The sequence below is a fragment of the Balearica regulorum genome, chromosome 3 (assembly GCF_011004875.1).
Source record: "Balearica regulorum gibbericeps isolate bBalReg1 chromosome 3, bBalReg1.pri, whole genome shotgun sequence".
NCBI classification, from domain to species: Eukaryota; Metazoa; Chordata; class Aves; order Gruiformes; family Gruidae; genus Balearica; species Balearica regulorum.
In genome coordinates this window covers 4,593,957-4,611,584 of record NC_046186.1, presented here as the reverse complement: position 1 = coordinate 4,611,584, position 17,628 = coordinate 4,593,957, and the positions used below count along the sequence as shown (strand labels likewise).

Below are 17,628 nucleotides of genomic sequence, written 5' to 3'. Positions count from 1 at the left end.
GTGAATGCAGATAAAATCAGCTCCCCTCATCACCTTCAAAAGGTGAAGAGGAACAAAGTCTTCTGAAAACCATGCTTCAGTATGTCTTCAGATAGTACAAATTTTGTTGATTCCTAAGCACCACACTGAACTTTCATTTAAGACATCCAAAATCATCTTCCTGCTCCAAGTTACTACTGAGAGCTTCAGGGACTAGGTCATCATTCATCATATCTAAGCCCTGCCTATAAATATATAGAGATTTTCTCAGTGCACTTGAAACTTTTTTCCCTCTCTCTGCTTTCCCAGAAAGATCAAAGCATGATTATCTCTTCCAAATATAATTTTGAAATTATAAAAAATTCCCATGTTACCTGGAGCTGTTTGCTGACCAAAGGGTTGTCAAATGTCAATGCATAAGTCTCTTTGTCCAAGAGGAGAACCATCCAGCCATACAGGTTTGATAGAGTATCAGGGACATAATTGACTGTGGTTGTCTTATTCCTACTGTCAGTCACAGTTAAATTATAGGGAATGTCTGGAGCCTCTTTTCTGGAGGAAAAAATATAATCACATTTTTTCACTGAACTCTATCATTTTGCAACCTTTACAGTTCTGTTTTTATTTGAATTACAGTAGTATATGCTGGCTCTGTCTCAGAACATGACTCATTTGTGTAGTTCTTTATAAATACGGTAAGAAATGACCTCTGCCTGAAGTGCCATAAAAAGAGAAAGAAAGGCAAAGGATGGAGGAATGAAGGCACAGAAGAGCAAAGCTTGTGCCAGAGCAGAGCAATGGCAACAGCCAGGGTACCAACTCCTACACAGTCAGAGTATTTTCCCAGACTCATGAGCCTCAGGTTCAACTTTAAGGATCTTCATCTCCATGAAATTTGATAGTTTTCTGATTACTCACTCACTTTTAAGTGGTCAAAAGTTTCATTGAGGCTGAAGCATGCAGTACAAAGCTGGAGCTGCTGCGAACTGATGAAAGCCATCACCAAATGGGTGAACTTTTAGTACAGTAGTTCTTCTGGGCATCCAAATGAGAACTCAAACCCCTTCTTTCACTAGAACTTTGCACTCCTAATTTCTGTCCAATCTAGTCAGAGAAAAAAACCTCACTGAATGGATCAAAAGTAGTAATGATATCATGAGTGGGTGTAAACCCTTTAGATTTAAGGCCTCTGGAGACCTCTCTCTATTAAAAATAGGAAATAACACAGTGAATCTGGGATGGGTATAACCACCCACCTTGACTTCCTCCCCAGAGGCAGGAGAATAATCAGAATTCTGGCCAGAATAACCTCTCACTGCTCTGATTGCCAGTTTCCCCAAGATGGAAGGCTGTGTCAGGTAAAGTCCAGAGATATAGAATACTTTGTTTTCAGGAACTGCTTTGTTGAAGGCACAAACTACATGAAGGAAAAGATAAAGCTGAAATGCAGCTAACCTTTCCCATGTTCAGACATTGAACATCCATTGTCTCTTCATGTCTGATTGATCAGGGACACCTGATCATAAGCCGCTTCTTCAAAACAAACATCTTCAGTCCTCAGCATCTTGCATTCCTACAACAGCTCTTTAAATTGATACCAACCATGGTTGAAAGTAAAATTATGCTCTGATTAGCTACACTATGTTACTGCTTCACATCTGGAACAACACTGGGAAGGTCTCTTCTCCTAGAGGCAACAAGGATCATCAACCTCCTCCAGAGGATGTCAGATGTGAGGTGAGCTAAAATGCTCTCTGAAGCTGATGTTTCTGCATGATCTGAATGAATTTTGGTGACAAGAAAACCCAGGAAGAATAAATCCCAGCCTAAGAATCTTCTCCCTGTCCCTTTACTGTACACACATGCACAGACTGCCTAAGCTTGTCTGAGATTTGATGCATCACATTGTGCCACTCCTCTTTGTAGCAACTGGCAGAGATTATTCCCCACCCTCAGCATGATCCCAGTTGGCTTGCTGAGATTGGTGCAGGCTTGGCTGTGCCACTAAAGATACAAGAGGAGCTCTGATGGAAGCATCCAAGACTCTAGCAAGGGTCTTATACCATCACCACCAGCATCTCTCATCTCTGGTCCTGCCAACACTAGCCATGCTTGTAATAAAATTGAAGTTGCAGCTTCACAACTGCAAGTAACAAGGTTTTTTTTCCTGCTTCTTGCATTCTTCACATTATGCATGGGGAATTGCTTGGGATAGACATCCCAGGACTGCAGATCTCAATCCCAGGCTGAGGAGAATCCTCGCTGGCTTGCCGAGGTACACTGAGGCCGTGATTCTGCCACAAAGATGAATGTGGCAGATTTATACATGAGTCAAGTGCTGCTGCAGGATGAAGCCAAGTTGGCAGTTTCAACTTTAGTCCACTTAGTCAGTTTTGGCATTGGAGCTGACACTAAGCTTAAAAATACCCCTCCTCTTTTGAGCATATCTAAACCAATATTTCTAAATATTGGAGTATTACCCCACAACTAGACATCTCAGCGTATTACTCAACCCTCCAGACTGGATATGGCTTAGTTACCCAAGATAGGCAGTGCTAAAATGTCATCCTGCAATTTGCATGTTTGTATTTGCAATTATTGGTTGTTTTTCCCCTTGTTGCTTTGGAGACAATCCGTAATCACACTAGCAGTCATCTTGGAGGAGGGTTGCCTGCAGATTATTTTTTTTTCTCTTTTAAAATCAGTTCTAGGGTTTTTTTGTTATTCTGGGGGCTGTCACTTTGGCAAAGGACTTTCTGGTTATCCAGAAATATTCAGCTGAGAAACAGCAGTGGGAAACAGGAGAAGTGTGAATCAGCAAAGAATCACTCAACCAGAAGATATTGGCAGGCCAATGAAACTGACTGGAAGGAGTTTATAAGGCTTAAACAGCTTTTGTACCACTAATAAACCTCCTCTTACAGGCATTAACTGGACCAGGATATTAGGCTGCTAATTAAGCAAGTAAATGACAACAAGCACATTATTGCTGCAGTTATCAGCACCTGCACAGGTATTCAGGAAAACATTTCTAGCTGCAGAAGCTCACCACACAAAATGTGGTGCAACGTTAAACTCTCCTGCACATCAGAAATTGCCTTATTGAGTTGCAAAGGTACACAACGCCACAGCAAGTGACGGAGACTCAGACCCATCCTCTGTGCAGTGCAAATCCATATGTTTTTGCTCTTTATTCATTTTACTCTTCATTGCTGGAGAAGTCCGATGAGACAGCTTGAATCACTTTTCTCAGGGACTTCTCCCTGATACTTCCAAGAAGTTTTAAAGACAGAGAAGAAAGCCTGTAATGGGCAATCCTGCTGGGATAGAGGGAGGGATACATGTCACCTGATTGATCAGTCAGAAAGTTAGGTGGCAATTCCACACCAGCCACATAGATTCACTAGCTAGTGAATTAAGTGTGAATCCAACCCTGCTGGACACCAGTCTTGATGAGAGGTTATAAAAGCACCCTAAATAAATATCTTAAAATAGACGGCTAATTTCCAGATGGCTATAGTTAAGTGAAATACATCTTTCCTTTAAGATGTCTACTTGTAACAGACAAGTCCTCTTCCTTAGACTTCAAAGCTAGGATAGACTTTTGACTGCTTCAGACACTACCAACTTTCTTTTTCAGTTAATTGTTCTCCGTCTTTGGGATAGAGAGACAGGGAGCCTTCACTGGAGAATCTTTGATTTGAAAATTCCCCTTTTTTATGCTGGAAAGCCTTTCTGAGAAACAAGGCTTTGCATGGTTTCATACCATGGTAGTCTGGATTTCCTGACCTTCACCTGGAAGTTTGTTCACGACCCAGGAAAGAAAGGGAGCAAGAGATATCTCATAGCCTGCAACCTCTGGGGTTTCTTGACCTGGAATGCTGTGTCTTTGCCTTTCACATACCTTGCCTGAGGTGTGGTCACCCATCAACACATACCCTACTACTGATAGAGTGCCAACACACCAAAACAAAAAATTGGGGAACCTGAAAAACTTTGCAGGTCTGCATGGTACAAGACAACAATGAGCCTGAGACTACATTCCACTTGAAAGGATGTCAGTGTGTGCTTTTTTTTTTTCACCTATATGCCAAACAGACGCCAAAATGGAAGTACCCTACTAATGGAATTACCAGCCACAATTAGCACCATTTCCATTTGCCCTAAATAGCCAGTGATTTCACTGTGCCCTAAATAGCCACCAATCTACCTCTCCTTAATGTTAATGAAGCAGAGTAGCACGCACACACACAAGTATTTCTAATTCAGAGGATCCGAGGGAGCCTGCATGCATCATTAACATGGAGAGCTTCATTATCAGAGGAAAGAGCCTTCCTCTGAACTTCCCCTGGCTTTATTTGAAAGAAACTAGGAGGCAATGGTCTTAATGCAAAATTAACCCTCACTTTAAACTGCTGGAAGCCTTTACAAAGTGTAAGGGGGAAAAAAAAAGGATGACTCATTGAAAAAGCTTTACTTTTATATTGAAGCAGGTTTCAATTAAGGAGCAATTTGCTTTAGAAATATGGCAGGATTATTGGATAGAACTTTACAGTCTGAGCCACAATTTACCAATTGTGATTGTATAAACCGTTATGTAATTTAGCTCGAGTGCATTGTGCAGAACTGCTCGACATAGATGGGCCACAGAGGATTTGTTAAACCAATCAACAACATCAAGTAGAACAAATATTAACTCTCCTGTTTATGTTTACCATTAACTTACTTATCCTAAGGGCCAATATCTTTGTGTATGAAGGCAGACGTTGTGTTTAGCTGTAACTGCTTTCTGTTTGATACATTTGTGTAAATAATCCATTATGATTATCCCTCTCCAAAACAGGAAACAATATACCATTGAACTTCAAATGGGACACCAAATGTTTATATCAACAATCCAATTTATTGTTGGCCAAATGAAGGTTAATTCCGAATTATGATCATACGAAACACTTTACAGGTTTGATGCTGGGCTCAAAACCAGTTCATTTTATTTTATTTGCCAAGAATTAAGAATTTTCAGCTAGTTTAAGTAAATATGTATATCTTTGTTAAAAGACCAAAGATATGATTCGAATCTGCCTTATATTATGAACCCTTACCATCAGTAAGTTTTTGCATGCATGGGTCTTTTAAAAAGCAACTACATCTTTTTTCCCTGATCCTGAGTAGCCACTATGTGAAAAGCTTTCCAAATTTGAAGCAAAAGAGGAACTGAGATGATCTCCCAGGCGCAGAGAGGGTTATGACTGACAAGCTAAGATGGCTTCACTTAATCTAGCTTTTGAGTTTGCTACCTCTGGCTTCCTAATTCCTCTCTGTTCTTAAATCAGTACCCCAGCTCCTACAGTTTACAGGCTGATATTTTAAGGAAAACTAAAATCAGATACAAATTCTGAGCTGGAAAGTGGCTGGTAAGCAAGCAGTTCAGACATCTCTGCAGTGTAAGCATAGCAAAGATCTGCAGAGGACCACCTTGTCATTCCACTTGTCCCATGTCAGGCAGAGCTCTAAAGCATCCAAAGTGGATCTGAAAATCTGGATGCATGGTTTTACTGCACCCATTGCCCACTTGCAATCTTCTACAAATTAATACAATTTAAGGTCTAATAATACATTGGTTATGACAGTGAGTCCCAGCTGGTGTATCTGGATTGTCAGGCTTTTCCTTGCAAGCAAAGAAAGTGTAGGGCTAGCAAATGCTGCCTCAGTGCTAAATATATCTCCCTGCACCCAGAAACATCCCAGACAATGGTCAAGGGGGTAGGCCTGGGGAAATACCTTCTCTTGCATACTCATAAGCCTGTGCACGATCTGGCTTTGCTGCCGATACCCCAGGCTGTGGCGTGAATGGAAGGAGATCCTACACTGGGAACCAAATTTCTCTTGTGTGCTTTGGTGGGATGTCTCAGATGCCAGAAATATAGCACAGTAAGAGTTGAACCTCTGAAGTTTAGCTGATGAGTTGGTTAACTGACCAGTCTACAGCCAATGATTTAATATTTGTTTTCAATGTTATGCCATGGGAACCCTGGCAGGGCTGGGTTACGAGTCCAAGGGAGTGTGTAAACCGCCCCGTGTGTGAATACAGTCATGTACGCAGGGAGGATACACAACCAGAGAGCAACTGAGCATGTACACATTGAGAGAAGTGTGATGGTCAGGGTGCTTCACAGCAGGTGGGTGTTCATCTGAAGGCACCACAGTAATATCAAAGGAAAAGCAAAACTAGAGTAACCATTTGAACTCTCTTCAAGACTCAAAGACACAGAGGTAGGGGGTATGCTATTCTTTTCACGCTAACCCATCAGCAGCGGCTGGGTTTGCAGCAACTGAATGCATGCACTACAGGAGAGGATATTAGACCAGATTTAAGAATTAAGGCTATAAAGAAGAAAGTTAATCTTTTCCTCTGCAGCAGACTAAGAAGAGGGAAGCAATAAAAGGCTTGAACTACAAGACTGGTGCTGAGAAAGTCCCAGGTTTCCACAGTGAGAAGGGGAAAACAAATAAAAGGGAAAAAGAGGCAAACTTCCTTCTGGTGTGCGTAGCTGCAAAGTGTTTGGAGTCCCCTTTGCCGCAAGGTGCTGCCTGCCTGCCGATTATTCTAATGCTCTCCTCTTGTAAAAATTATGCATAATGTGAAGAAACTTTTAAAGTCACTTAATCATGTTATGACAATTTTTTAATGAAAATTTGTTTTAATATTAATAGAGACTCATATTTTCATGATAATATGGGTAGCGGTGGCATTTGGAGCAGCTGTATCTAGCCTGCAGCCATGCTGGGCTGTGCCATGGCATAAGCTGTTCTTCAGACTACTCAATAACTTTCTCACATATAAATTTATAAAGACTTTTATAAGCTTCAATTACATTTTTTAAAGACATAAAACGCCTCTTTAAAGGGTGCTTAAGTGACACATTAGTTTAACTTTCAACTGGACTTTGTGAAGAAGGCTTTTGTTACAGCAACGTAAGCTTGGAAATGGATCCCCATTGCCCTGGAAGTTGTTGGGCGAAGCAGTTTGGGACTGAGAGTTGAACATTTCTTGAAATGCTCGAGAAACTTCTTTTCTTTTAAAGAGAAAAGCTTCTAGGGTTTTTTTTTCTAACAAAACCCCTTTCTTTTTTCCAAATATATGTTTTAGGGGGAAGAAAGTGCCAATACACTACATGCATTCTGGTAAATTAAACAGCACAAAGATAAAGAGTCAGTCACTTGTATTCAGTTGCCCATGTTGTAAATTAAATAATTAAAATGGTCCCAGACACGTTTTTAGCTTGCACCAACCAGCCCTATCCCAGCTAGTTCCCAGGCAGGGGATCTTTCTTAAAAGGTAATGCTGATGGAACTTCCCTGATGTTTTGGAGGTTAAGCAGATCAATAACATGGTCATGGCCAAGCCTTGCCAGTTACCCTCAGGGTCAGGGAATGAGACCGAGGTTGCTGAAGTAGAGGTTGCCATACTAGGACTCCCCTCTCAAAATCTATGACTTGTCTCAGTCTTTAAGATTTTTGGAGCTGGAGTCCATCCCTGAAACTCAGGGGAAGCAAAAACCCAACACCTCAAGCCCCTCACACTTTTTATTGAAGAGCGCAGAGAATGTACCACTCTAGACCAAGAGAGAGCTGCTCAGCACAGGAGGTGAGACTGTTTTACTGGTATTGCCTGAAAGTTCCTTGTGCAGTGTGACTTCATGCCAAAATGAGGATGCTCTTGTGCTATCACTTTGACCTGATGATCAGCAAATGTGGGTTCAGCGTTTAAGGCTTGGGTTCAGAGGCTTGTAATCTGTTTTTCATCCCCGGTTGTGATAACATCTCTGTCTCACTGACTACAGGGACTTAGCACAAGTGGTAAGTACAAGGAACTAGCAAGTTGCAGATCTGGTTGCATATTCCAGGGCCCGGTAGAGCACAACAGAAGGATTTCTTCCAGAGCAATTTTTAATTGTTTGCTCATTAGAAACTGAAGAATGCCAAACAACAGTACTTTCATCTTTTTGCTGAGATTAGATGAATCCAAGAGGCTGTATTGTTAGGAAATTTTTCCTGTCTCCCACCTATCTTCCTTCTCTCTGCTCAACCTCTGCAAGTTGCTCCTGGTCATGTTTTATTGTATTAATCCTAAACTATTCCCTTTTTATTATGAACACTCTTCAAACACATCTGGACAAAATTCACCCTTTCTTCTTCTCCCTCCACCCCCTCATCCTCTGGTCATGCTGTGGATATTTTATTAATTTTCATCCTTAATCCCCTCCAGCTCCTTTCATTCCCCACCCTGTTCCTCTACCAGGTCCATTTTGGAGCGCTGTCCTTGTGACTGAAGTCTCCCTGACTCACTGCTTTTACTTGGCTGCATGCTGACAGTCTTTCAACTTAACATGACAGAGATTTGGCTTGTAGGAGCTACTCAAGAGAGATGATCTGGAAGCAGCACAAGAGGATGCTTTTGGTCTCTCAGGTTACTTTAAGTACATGGTCCTCTAGAGGACAGGCTAACAGCTGGTCTCTGCTACTTGGACTGCCACGTATCTCAGATGTATGTTGACTCCCAGCTCATGTAGATGAAGAATAAAGAAGGGAAAGACAGATGACTTGCTTGAAAGAAAAGGTTGATTGAGAAGTGCCCGGTCATTGACATGACTAATCTAAAACTCTTAAGCAATTTATTGGGGAAGACAAAGCTTATGTCAGGGCTCAAACTTTTACAGAGTTCAACAGCAATGGTGCAGATGAACTCCTATTTGAACTCACTCCTTGAACATCTTTTGATGCAAGGAGGAATGAAGTGTATTGAATACATTAGCTATCATGAATTATTAACATTTACATGGTGGCAGTATCCAAAGGGGCTCAAATCAAACTACAGGCAATGTTGTGAGAAGCTCCATCCACCTGCACAGCATCAACCCAAAGAGCTGGTAGTCCATGTAATGAAGGTAAACGCAAACTAGAAAGGGAATTGATTTGCTTAAGACCTCATGGTTAACTGGTCCAGAAAGACATCTAGCACAGTTGTATTTGGTCTTCTACCCAGTACTCATTTTGTTAAATCAGAATGATTCACAACTCTTCATTTATTGCAGACTTTTATTTTCATTATGAGAAACAGTAATCACATGCAAAGCCTGTAGGTAGCTGAAGGTCTTATAGTTTTCCCCTTCAATGGAACATGTGATTTTTTAAATTTTTTTTTTCCGTATTTGGGAATGGTTGGTGTTTTGTTTTTTTTCTTCTAAAACACAAATTATAACACAGATGTGAATTATTAACAGCCCTCTGACAGTGCACTTCAGGATTTCTCCCTGTGTACTACTAACCTGAAACAGCAAAAAATAGATATTGGTTCAGGCTTGCACTTCAAAAAGAAAGTGAAATGTTGAGCAGGGCACTGGGAAGTGAAGATGAGCATGGGAAGAAAAGAAGGAGTAGTGTTTAGATCACTAAAAACCTTTTCCACTCCCTCTATTTTTATGCCAGGAATTCACAAGTGTCCTCCTTGGGTAACAGAAGTGGTGGTAGTACTTGGCTGAGCAATATTTCTCCACTGGCTCCCTTTAGTTCCCAGCTGCTCAAAGGTAGGAACAAGTCCAGCTTGGGGAGGCACATGTAGCAGCAGAAGTGAGCTGGGACAGTATTTGGGAGCTGTATGACCATCAAAGCTGATGGGAAAGACCTGACTGTATCCCAGGACTGCGTTATTACAAAGGTGGGATATGAGGCAGTGCCAGTAGGAGGCTGAACTCTGCAAAACCATTTTGTATCCCTCCAGAATTAAAAACAAAAATCAAAAGTGGCATTCTGTGAGACACTAGAAAAGGTTGCCCAGAGAAGTTGTGGATGCCCCATCCCTGGAAGTGTTCAAGGCCAGGTTGGGTGGGGCTTTGGGCAACATGGTCTAGTGGAGGGTGGAGGGGTTGGAACTAGATGATCGTTGAGGTCCCTTCCAACCCAAACGATTCTATGATTATATGATTCTGTTGCAAACCTGTCGTAGACATGATTTACTGGGAGTGTGAAAGAGATACCAGGACATATACCCTACATAGTAAGACATGTTTATATCTACAAAGGTAGACAGATCTACAAAACGGTGTCTCATCCACTTATAGAGTGTGTAAGCACTCAGACAGAGACCTGTGGCTACACCTCTTCTGATGTTGTGGCTTGCCTTCTGGCCTTGAGGCTAGCTGCCATGGCCTGGACATATCCATAAGATCAAACTCCTTCAGCCTCCAAAACAGCATGAGGACATCTAAACTTCCCTACTGGAAATGGTTCCTAGGGTTGTGTTGGCCTCTAAATTGTACTAACAAATTGCTTGGGTGTGGGATAGCTGTCCTGGGCCAGAATCGTGCCAGGGACCATTATGAGCCTTTAACAGTGTAAACAGCTGAAACTGGAATGGGTTCAAAAATAAGTCAAAAAGAGAGACAGACTGCACTTATGTATATATGTTCATGTACAGATGTGCAAACACTTCCTGTGCTTGCATGAGTTTTATTTTCCCTAAAACGAGTGTAGAAGACAGGTAGAGGAAAATCATCATTTAATTTAGGACTGAGATATCTAAATGCCTACTGATATTTAAATATGCGTTGTGTGACCATTACAGTCACTAGCATCATAGTAAGTAGTCAGTAGAAGCTCAAAGGACAGTTCAGCTGACCAGCCCCTAAGAGAAAGATCAAAGAAACAGAGGCATCTAGTGCTTCTTAAAATGTCCCAAGCAATTAAAAACTTTGGTGTGAGATGCCAGGTCTGACAGTGTCTCCAGGAGATCCTTGCCCTTCTGCCACAGAGTGACAAGCCAAGGGAAATATCATAGGGCATTTTAAGTGGCACTAGACATCTCTCCATGGGCAATCGAATCAAGGATGCAGGTTTCCATCAGCTGTAATGGGATACATTGCCAATGTCTACATGGTGACAACACATGTTTTTCAGGACAATATCTAAATTTATATGTCTTCAACCCAATTTGAATTCACTTATTTTGACTTTCTGTCTCACCCACCAAATCTGGCTCACCTGCCTTATCAGTCTCTATAACTACCCGAAAGGAAGTAGCGAGGTGGGGGTTGGCCTCTGTATAGACTGAAACAGGTTGCTTAGGTTGTGAGTCTGGGTCAGTTTTAATCAGGTTTGATGATCTGAATTGACTAAATTCACCTCACAGCAAGCAAAGAACAGCAAAAAGAAAGACCAGAAAGTCCTGATGAGTTGACTGAGAAAGGCATGGCTCCAACAGAGCGGCAGAAACATATCTACTGGAAAGTTTTCTTTTCATTAAATACATCATAAACGTATTATAACTTCTATACAATATGGCTGTTCATGGCATGAGAGCTGAGCCCATGAAATCGTAGAATGTTGAATCCAGTTTTAGTAGAAAACATAATACATAAAATCCTGGCAAAGTTTGCAATTTTCCCACTAAATATCTGACTGTGCGGGGCTTGACCATTGATCTCATTTTGAACATCAGTACCCACCTTGAGCTGGATTCTTATTTCTGCAAAGGTCAGATTATATATCTCTGGTAATTTGAAGAGTGACAAAATAGCAATATACCACAGCCTCCACTTAAAGACCTACCTAACATTGCTAAAATTGCCTCTGGACAGAAATCAAGGCAGGTTACCAAGGTAAGAAAGATAAACAGCTTGCTGAGAACATAGAAAAAAAAATTGAACTTGGGCAGGCCATATCTAAATTAATAAATAAAATAAACCAAAGACTGTCCTTTGGCCTGGAGGCCAACTGGTATACAAAATTCTCATAAGTAGCCAGAACAAAAGCAGCGCCGCAGACCACGTGGACAACATCATGGACTAATGTATGCCAGTGCTCAGGCTTTTGACCTAGTTTAGGACCCAGCAGAGAGGCAGGAGTCTTGGGACTGTGTTCAGACCCAGCAGCTCTCTCAATATAAAACATAGCAAGCAACATCCATGCTGATTTTTCAGAAGTGGAATGGTTACTTACAGGTGAACAGACATACGATGAAAAACAAGGTCGGTGCCACAAACACTGCCACCAGAAGCTTGACTGAAGTTGGCCCTGGCTGTGCAAGATGCCACAAGGATATCTGTGGAAGGGAGGAGGTGACTTCCTCTCTGCCCTGTGACAGAGCCGTCAATATCCTCAAGGATGGCGGAGTGAGGAAAGGGGAAGGAGACTTGGAAAGGTGAGTTGATGAAGGTCAGACGTTCAGTTCTCACTGTAAACCCACCTGGGGGGAACAAAAGGCATTTCAGAAACAGAGACTGACCTCTTCAAGTAATAGAACTGAAGATGTCTCTGGATAAAAAGAGACTAGCTTCATTTCACTTTCTCTTTGGAAAAATGTCTGCTGAGTCAATAAGAAGAGGAGATTCAGGAAAATAAATTCATAAATAGTGATGGTTTGGGGAATTGCCATTGCTGTGCTATGGTCAGGTCCAATCTGTCCAGCACCCTGTTGTGACAGGACTTGTGATTACAGAATCCTCTGATCCAGGTGCTGCTCCTGGCTCTACCAGCCGCTCCTCAGTGACTCCAAATGCTTCTTCACAAGTCCCACTGCCAAAAATTACAGTCCCCAAAACAGTGATTCTTATAGATCCTTTCTGCCTTGTTTATAAGGTAAATTCTTTTTAGCAATAAGGACTGTTTATGTGTGTGTAAATATTCTTGTGTGCATATGTACACACCTGGCACAATAAAGCCTGGGCTGAAAAGTGTGGCTGGAGGATCTTTTCATTACTATAACACAGATAGATAGACACAAAAAAAGGAGGAATACTCATGGAGGCTAAAACACAGGAAGTTTTTGAACACATTAATATTTCCAGAAATGTCAGAAAATCATTGCCCCATGGACCATAACAAGTCAGTTTTGGCATGAGTGTTCATGCACCACATTGGTTACTATCCTATTCTCAGCTGTAGCCTCTCTGAGTCAGATTTTACTATTCCTTCTGTCCTTTGATCTGACCTCCTGAAGTCTTTTTCTCTGTTATGTTATTGTAGGGCAGTATTCATTTATATATAAATATATTTAAGAGGTAACTGCAGTTGAAACATTCTTCATAGAGCCTTTGGGTAACTCTTTAAAGCTCAAAAGGATGGTTAGTTTACACGTTATCTTAGGCAAATTCACCTAACGTTTAGGCTGGCCTGAGGTAAGAGTTTGGTGAAATTCTGCGAGGTTGTGTCATAGCTATTAAAGAAATCATTGCTCTTGAAATTTTACCTCCCAAAATGAGGAAGCAGAAACAAGTCAGTGCATAAAACCCCCTTCCACTGAGAAAATGAAAACAGTGCAAAAATAAGGCTACCTTTGTCTAAAAAATATGTGCAATATGTGGCTTCAACTAAGTGATGAAGCTGTTTCCAAAGGAGATTGGAAAGAACCTGCAACTTCAGTCCATGCAGAGCAGAGCAGCTAACAGGTCTGCTTCAGCCCACCAGCAATGTCAGCAAAATGCACACATTAAAGAGGATGAGTATTGCTGAAGACTGGTTGTTATGCATATCTCTACAATCCCAGCTCAGGGATTTTCTCAGTTTGTCTGAGCTGCACACCAAGCACAGCATTTATCTTGCATTTACATATCATGATAGAATCATAAAATAGTTTGGGTTGGAAGGGACCTCAAAGCCCATCTAGTTCCAACCCCCTGCTGCGGGCAGGGACACCCTCCACTAGCCCATGTTGCCCAAAGCCCCATCCAACCTGGCCTTGAACACTGCCAGGGATGGGGCATCCACAGCTTCTCTGGGCAACCTGTGCCAGTACCTCACCACCCTCACTGTAAAGAACTTTTTTCTAACATCTAATCTAAATCTCATGCCCCACCTCCCTGTGAATGGGGAAGAGCTATTATCCATCTGTCCCAGCTGGGGAAGTGAATCACAGGGAGTGACACTTTTGAATTCACTATTACTACAGTGAAACCTAGGGGAGCAGGTATGCAAATACCTCAAAACCTAGCTCTTGATAATTCACCCATAACAAACGTAGTGATAAGATTACAAAAGCAAAACTGGGTCAGTAACTCTTCATCATTACCCGGTGCTTTTTGTGGGATTCAGCGGAAATATCTATCAATGGTTGTCTGTGGAAACTACAAACTTCTAAACATCTGAATCTGAAACGGGAGGAAGCCAAGGACTGTGCTAAATAAGTGTAAATCAGACTCACCTTGCCCTTGGTAACAGCCAGAACAAGTCCTGATTGCTGTGCAAGTGTTCTCATCAAAGTTCCTGAAAGCTGTGTTGGAGATGAATAGCTGGTATCTTTTGGGAGTTTTTAGTCCTGCTGACATACAGGTCCTATCCTGCAATGAAGAAATGAAGAGCTCTGGGAAACATATCACCATGTGAATCTCCAAGTCTAATGAGTCCAGGATGCAGCAGCTGGGACAGAAGGATGTGATTGCACTCAAGCCCATGGTTGTGGGGCAATGGAGGCTGTTTGAAGGACAGATCTAAGCTCTTGCTTTGCAAATTCTGACAAGTAACATCTGTTTAATTCGCCATTTGCAGTATGTGATAGTATTACATTCAGGGCAGTGATTGTCTTGTTTGCTTTGTCTGGGTTGCTGCGTAGTAGTTACAGTTGGACATTGAAAGGGAAAGGAAATTGCACATTCCCTGGGAAGAAAGAATACACCTGGAAGGCACGGTGAGCAGATTTGTTTACAGTCCCTTTTACTTTACCTTGTCTTGTCCAGCAGGCAGGAAATAACTCTACTCTACAAAGCTAATCATTCTAATTTCTCTTCTAAGCAAAATCTGACTGCTGAGATTCAAAGCCCTTTTGTGTGATTGGGGACGGGCTCTCATCAAAGCTCTAGTTGACTTCAGGGTCCATCAGAGCAACAAGTGGAAAGGAAGAGCGAAACCCACCAGTGATGGGAAACACAATGGACAAACTAGATTTTGTGGTGATTGTAGGCCATGACACAGGGGAAGTGTACATCTCTCTGCCAATTTATCGTGGAGACGGGCTGGAAAGAAGGATGTACTCAGAGCTAGTGAGTAGCCTGGAGGAGGAAGGGCTGGCAGAACTGCATGATACGGCTTCTGAGGCCAATAAACACTTTTGAAGAACAACTCTTAAAAGCCGTAGTAGAGAATCAATCGAGAAATCTACCATCTGTGAAAACATCCTCTTTAATTGAAAACACAGAATGAAATTAACTGTTATAAACAGATTATTACTTCGAAGAGCTGGTGCTATCTTCAGTCCCATCAAGAGACAGAAGCTCCATCACCTTTTTTACTCTGAGATGGTCCTGATCCTTGGGCCATCCTGGTCCAAGTCACTCCTAAGCAGAAATCCCTGGCTGCTGGTAACAAATCAGTCAGAAAGACTCTTGGTTTTTTGCTTACACTTGCCTGTTCTTCCATCCCACCCATCCCCTCTTTTTTTTTTTAAGTTCATTTATTTTATTTAAATAAATAGCAAATAAAAGAAGGGTGTGAGGCGATAATTCCTCCCAAGACATTCCACCTGTCTCAGACCTCCTGCTTTTTCAGGAAGAAATGCTTCTCATCAAATGGCTCCACAAGAACAATGAGTTGCTTTATGAAAGCATGGAAGAGGCTTGCTGAATCTCTAGGAAGCTAACAAAAGTCTTTCCCTTGTCTTTTACAGGCCCTGGATTTAGTCCTGCCACTAACATTTTAGTTGATCAAAGCCCCAATTTTTGAATGCCCTGATATTTCCAGAAAACCATCTTAGTTTAACACCCTTCTTTCAAAAACTGGAAGGGCTAGCAAAGAGGAATATCCAAGGTTCCCATTAAATTAATGTCATAAAGTTTTAATTGATATTAAAGAGACATCATTATTAAAGAGAGAATTACATAAATTAAGATGTAAATTATGACAAGGAGGCTCTTATCATGAGATAATCAAAGATAATCACCCCCCTGGGGTACTGCAAGAAACAAGGCACAGCTGAGCGCCTCTAAATCTCTTAACAAGTACAACATTGGAGTCCTTCCATGGATCCTGCAAAGGAAAAACAAAGACATCCACCCTTTGGTGTCTGAGAGAAATTCATTGCATCACTGGGATACTGCAAGGTTGGACTGGTGAAGCCAGGATTTTATCTGAGCTACATGATTTCAATAGACCTAGTACAGAGGGTTCTTTCTGTGAGCTTCTCAAGAAAACTCATTTAAAACTCTTTTTCTGCCAGTCAGAGAGAAAATTAATTTCATAAACAACAATAGAAAACTGAGCAGGGCAAAAAAGACCTCAAATCATGAACAAGCAGCTGTGGCCAGTTGTAACTAAAATTCCATTGTTATCCATGTTATTAATCTGTTAACAACCTGGTAGGACCCGAAGGATTTTGTCTGGCTGCCTAAAGAAATAATGGCAGAAGATAATATTTACTGCATAAATAAAAATGTTACATTTTGACGGCATTTTTCCTTCTCAAGCAAAAAAGTAGTACTCTGTGTTCCAGGTGGACCGAAGATGTTATGAGAGAGAAGAAAAAAACAAAGTGTTAACTAAGATAGAAATAAAATCTGTTGTTCCCTTGTTATTCTTAAATCACTAAATTAAACCCAGTTGTGTATGGTTGAATGGTGTTTGTTTATTATAGCAAAAGGTATACAGGCATTTATGTTAGAAAAGCTTGTTTAAATAATAATTATGATTTCTCTCAAAAATTCAGATTTGTGAAATTCCAAGGTTTTTCTGAGACCATGTCAATCTTGGAAAAAAAAAAAAACATGAGTAGGGAAAAAATTGACACTTATCTCACTCAAATCCTTCAGCTCGTAAGTTGAACAGAAGTGTGATTTTGTTTTTACTTTTGAATGTTGTTTCATAAAGAATATACATGAATATGCATTACGATATAAAATCTTGTAATAGTTCCAAATTCAAATAGAAAAATCAGAGTCCTTGTTTCAAATTCTTTTAAAAAAATTTCAAAACCTTCATACTGAAATAAAAACACTTTTGGAAAAAATACTGAATTTTCCTGCAGAATGCAATCTCTGGTTTCTCAACAGCTGATGTTTATTCAGCTCTACCATCAGCTAGTATGACTGAAGTGCCTGAAAAATGATGCAGGATGCAGCTGATCAAATGTTATTTCTCTGCTGCTGCTGCCAGTAGAAGCAACAAAATCCTTGGTTCCAGCAGGTTGGGAGAGTGGTACTGATGCTCCAAGTTTCTCTACTTCATCACCAAATCATTGTCCCTTGCAGGTGCTGCTGCTGAAGGCTACATCTTTCCAAGCGGTGGAAGAAAGTTAGAGGACTAAGCAAACAGACCAGTGCCCAACCCTCATCCTGAAGCTGGGCTTAAGTATTTATCTTTATATATGATCTATTTAAAACCCAAGCTTTACCCAAGCTTCCATGGAGCAGGGGCTGTTCTTCAGGGTTACTTTCTTATTTCTTCAAATTCCTGTTTGAAGGACTGCTGTGCAACTCAAGAGACATTGAAATAATTCCTGCAGTGCTTACCTTTTGCCCAATGTGTCCAATTAAAACGCTATCGGCTACAGAAGTGTTTCCCAGGCTTTCTACCATGTCAATGCCAAAGTCTTTGCAAGCATAAATCCAGAAATGCTGGAGTTCAAGGTTACTGCTTCTAAAAATCTATATTAAAGCATAATAAAGG

The 17,628-nt window shown here is 41.1% G+C and overlaps 1 protein-coding gene across 10 annotated transcripts in view; it reads right to left on the bottom strand.

Annotated features, from left to right (window-relative positions):
* Positions 1 to 17,628, bottom strand: part of PKHD1 (PKHD1 ciliary IPT domain containing fibrocystin/polyductin) — a 272,265-nt gene that overhangs the window by 117,225 nt on the left and 137,412 nt on the right. For all 10 annotated transcript variants that reach the window (XR_012834978.1, XR_012834977.1, XM_075750415.1 and 7 more), the window contains 4 exons: positions 17,472 to 17,606; positions 14,177 to 14,312; positions 11,977 to 12,223; positions 354 to 531 (listed from right to left, as the gene is read on the bottom strand). Coding sequence is in view for 8 of the 10 variants with exons in the window: in XM_075750415.1 (XP_075606530.1) it covers positions 354 to 531; positions 11,977 to 12,223; positions 14,177 to 14,312; positions 17,472 to 17,606 (696 nt within the window). In the remaining 2 variants the exon portion in view is untranslated. The remainder of the gene's footprint in view (positions 1 to 353; positions 532 to 11,976; positions 12,224 to 14,176; positions 14,313 to 17,471; positions 17,607 to 17,628) is intronic.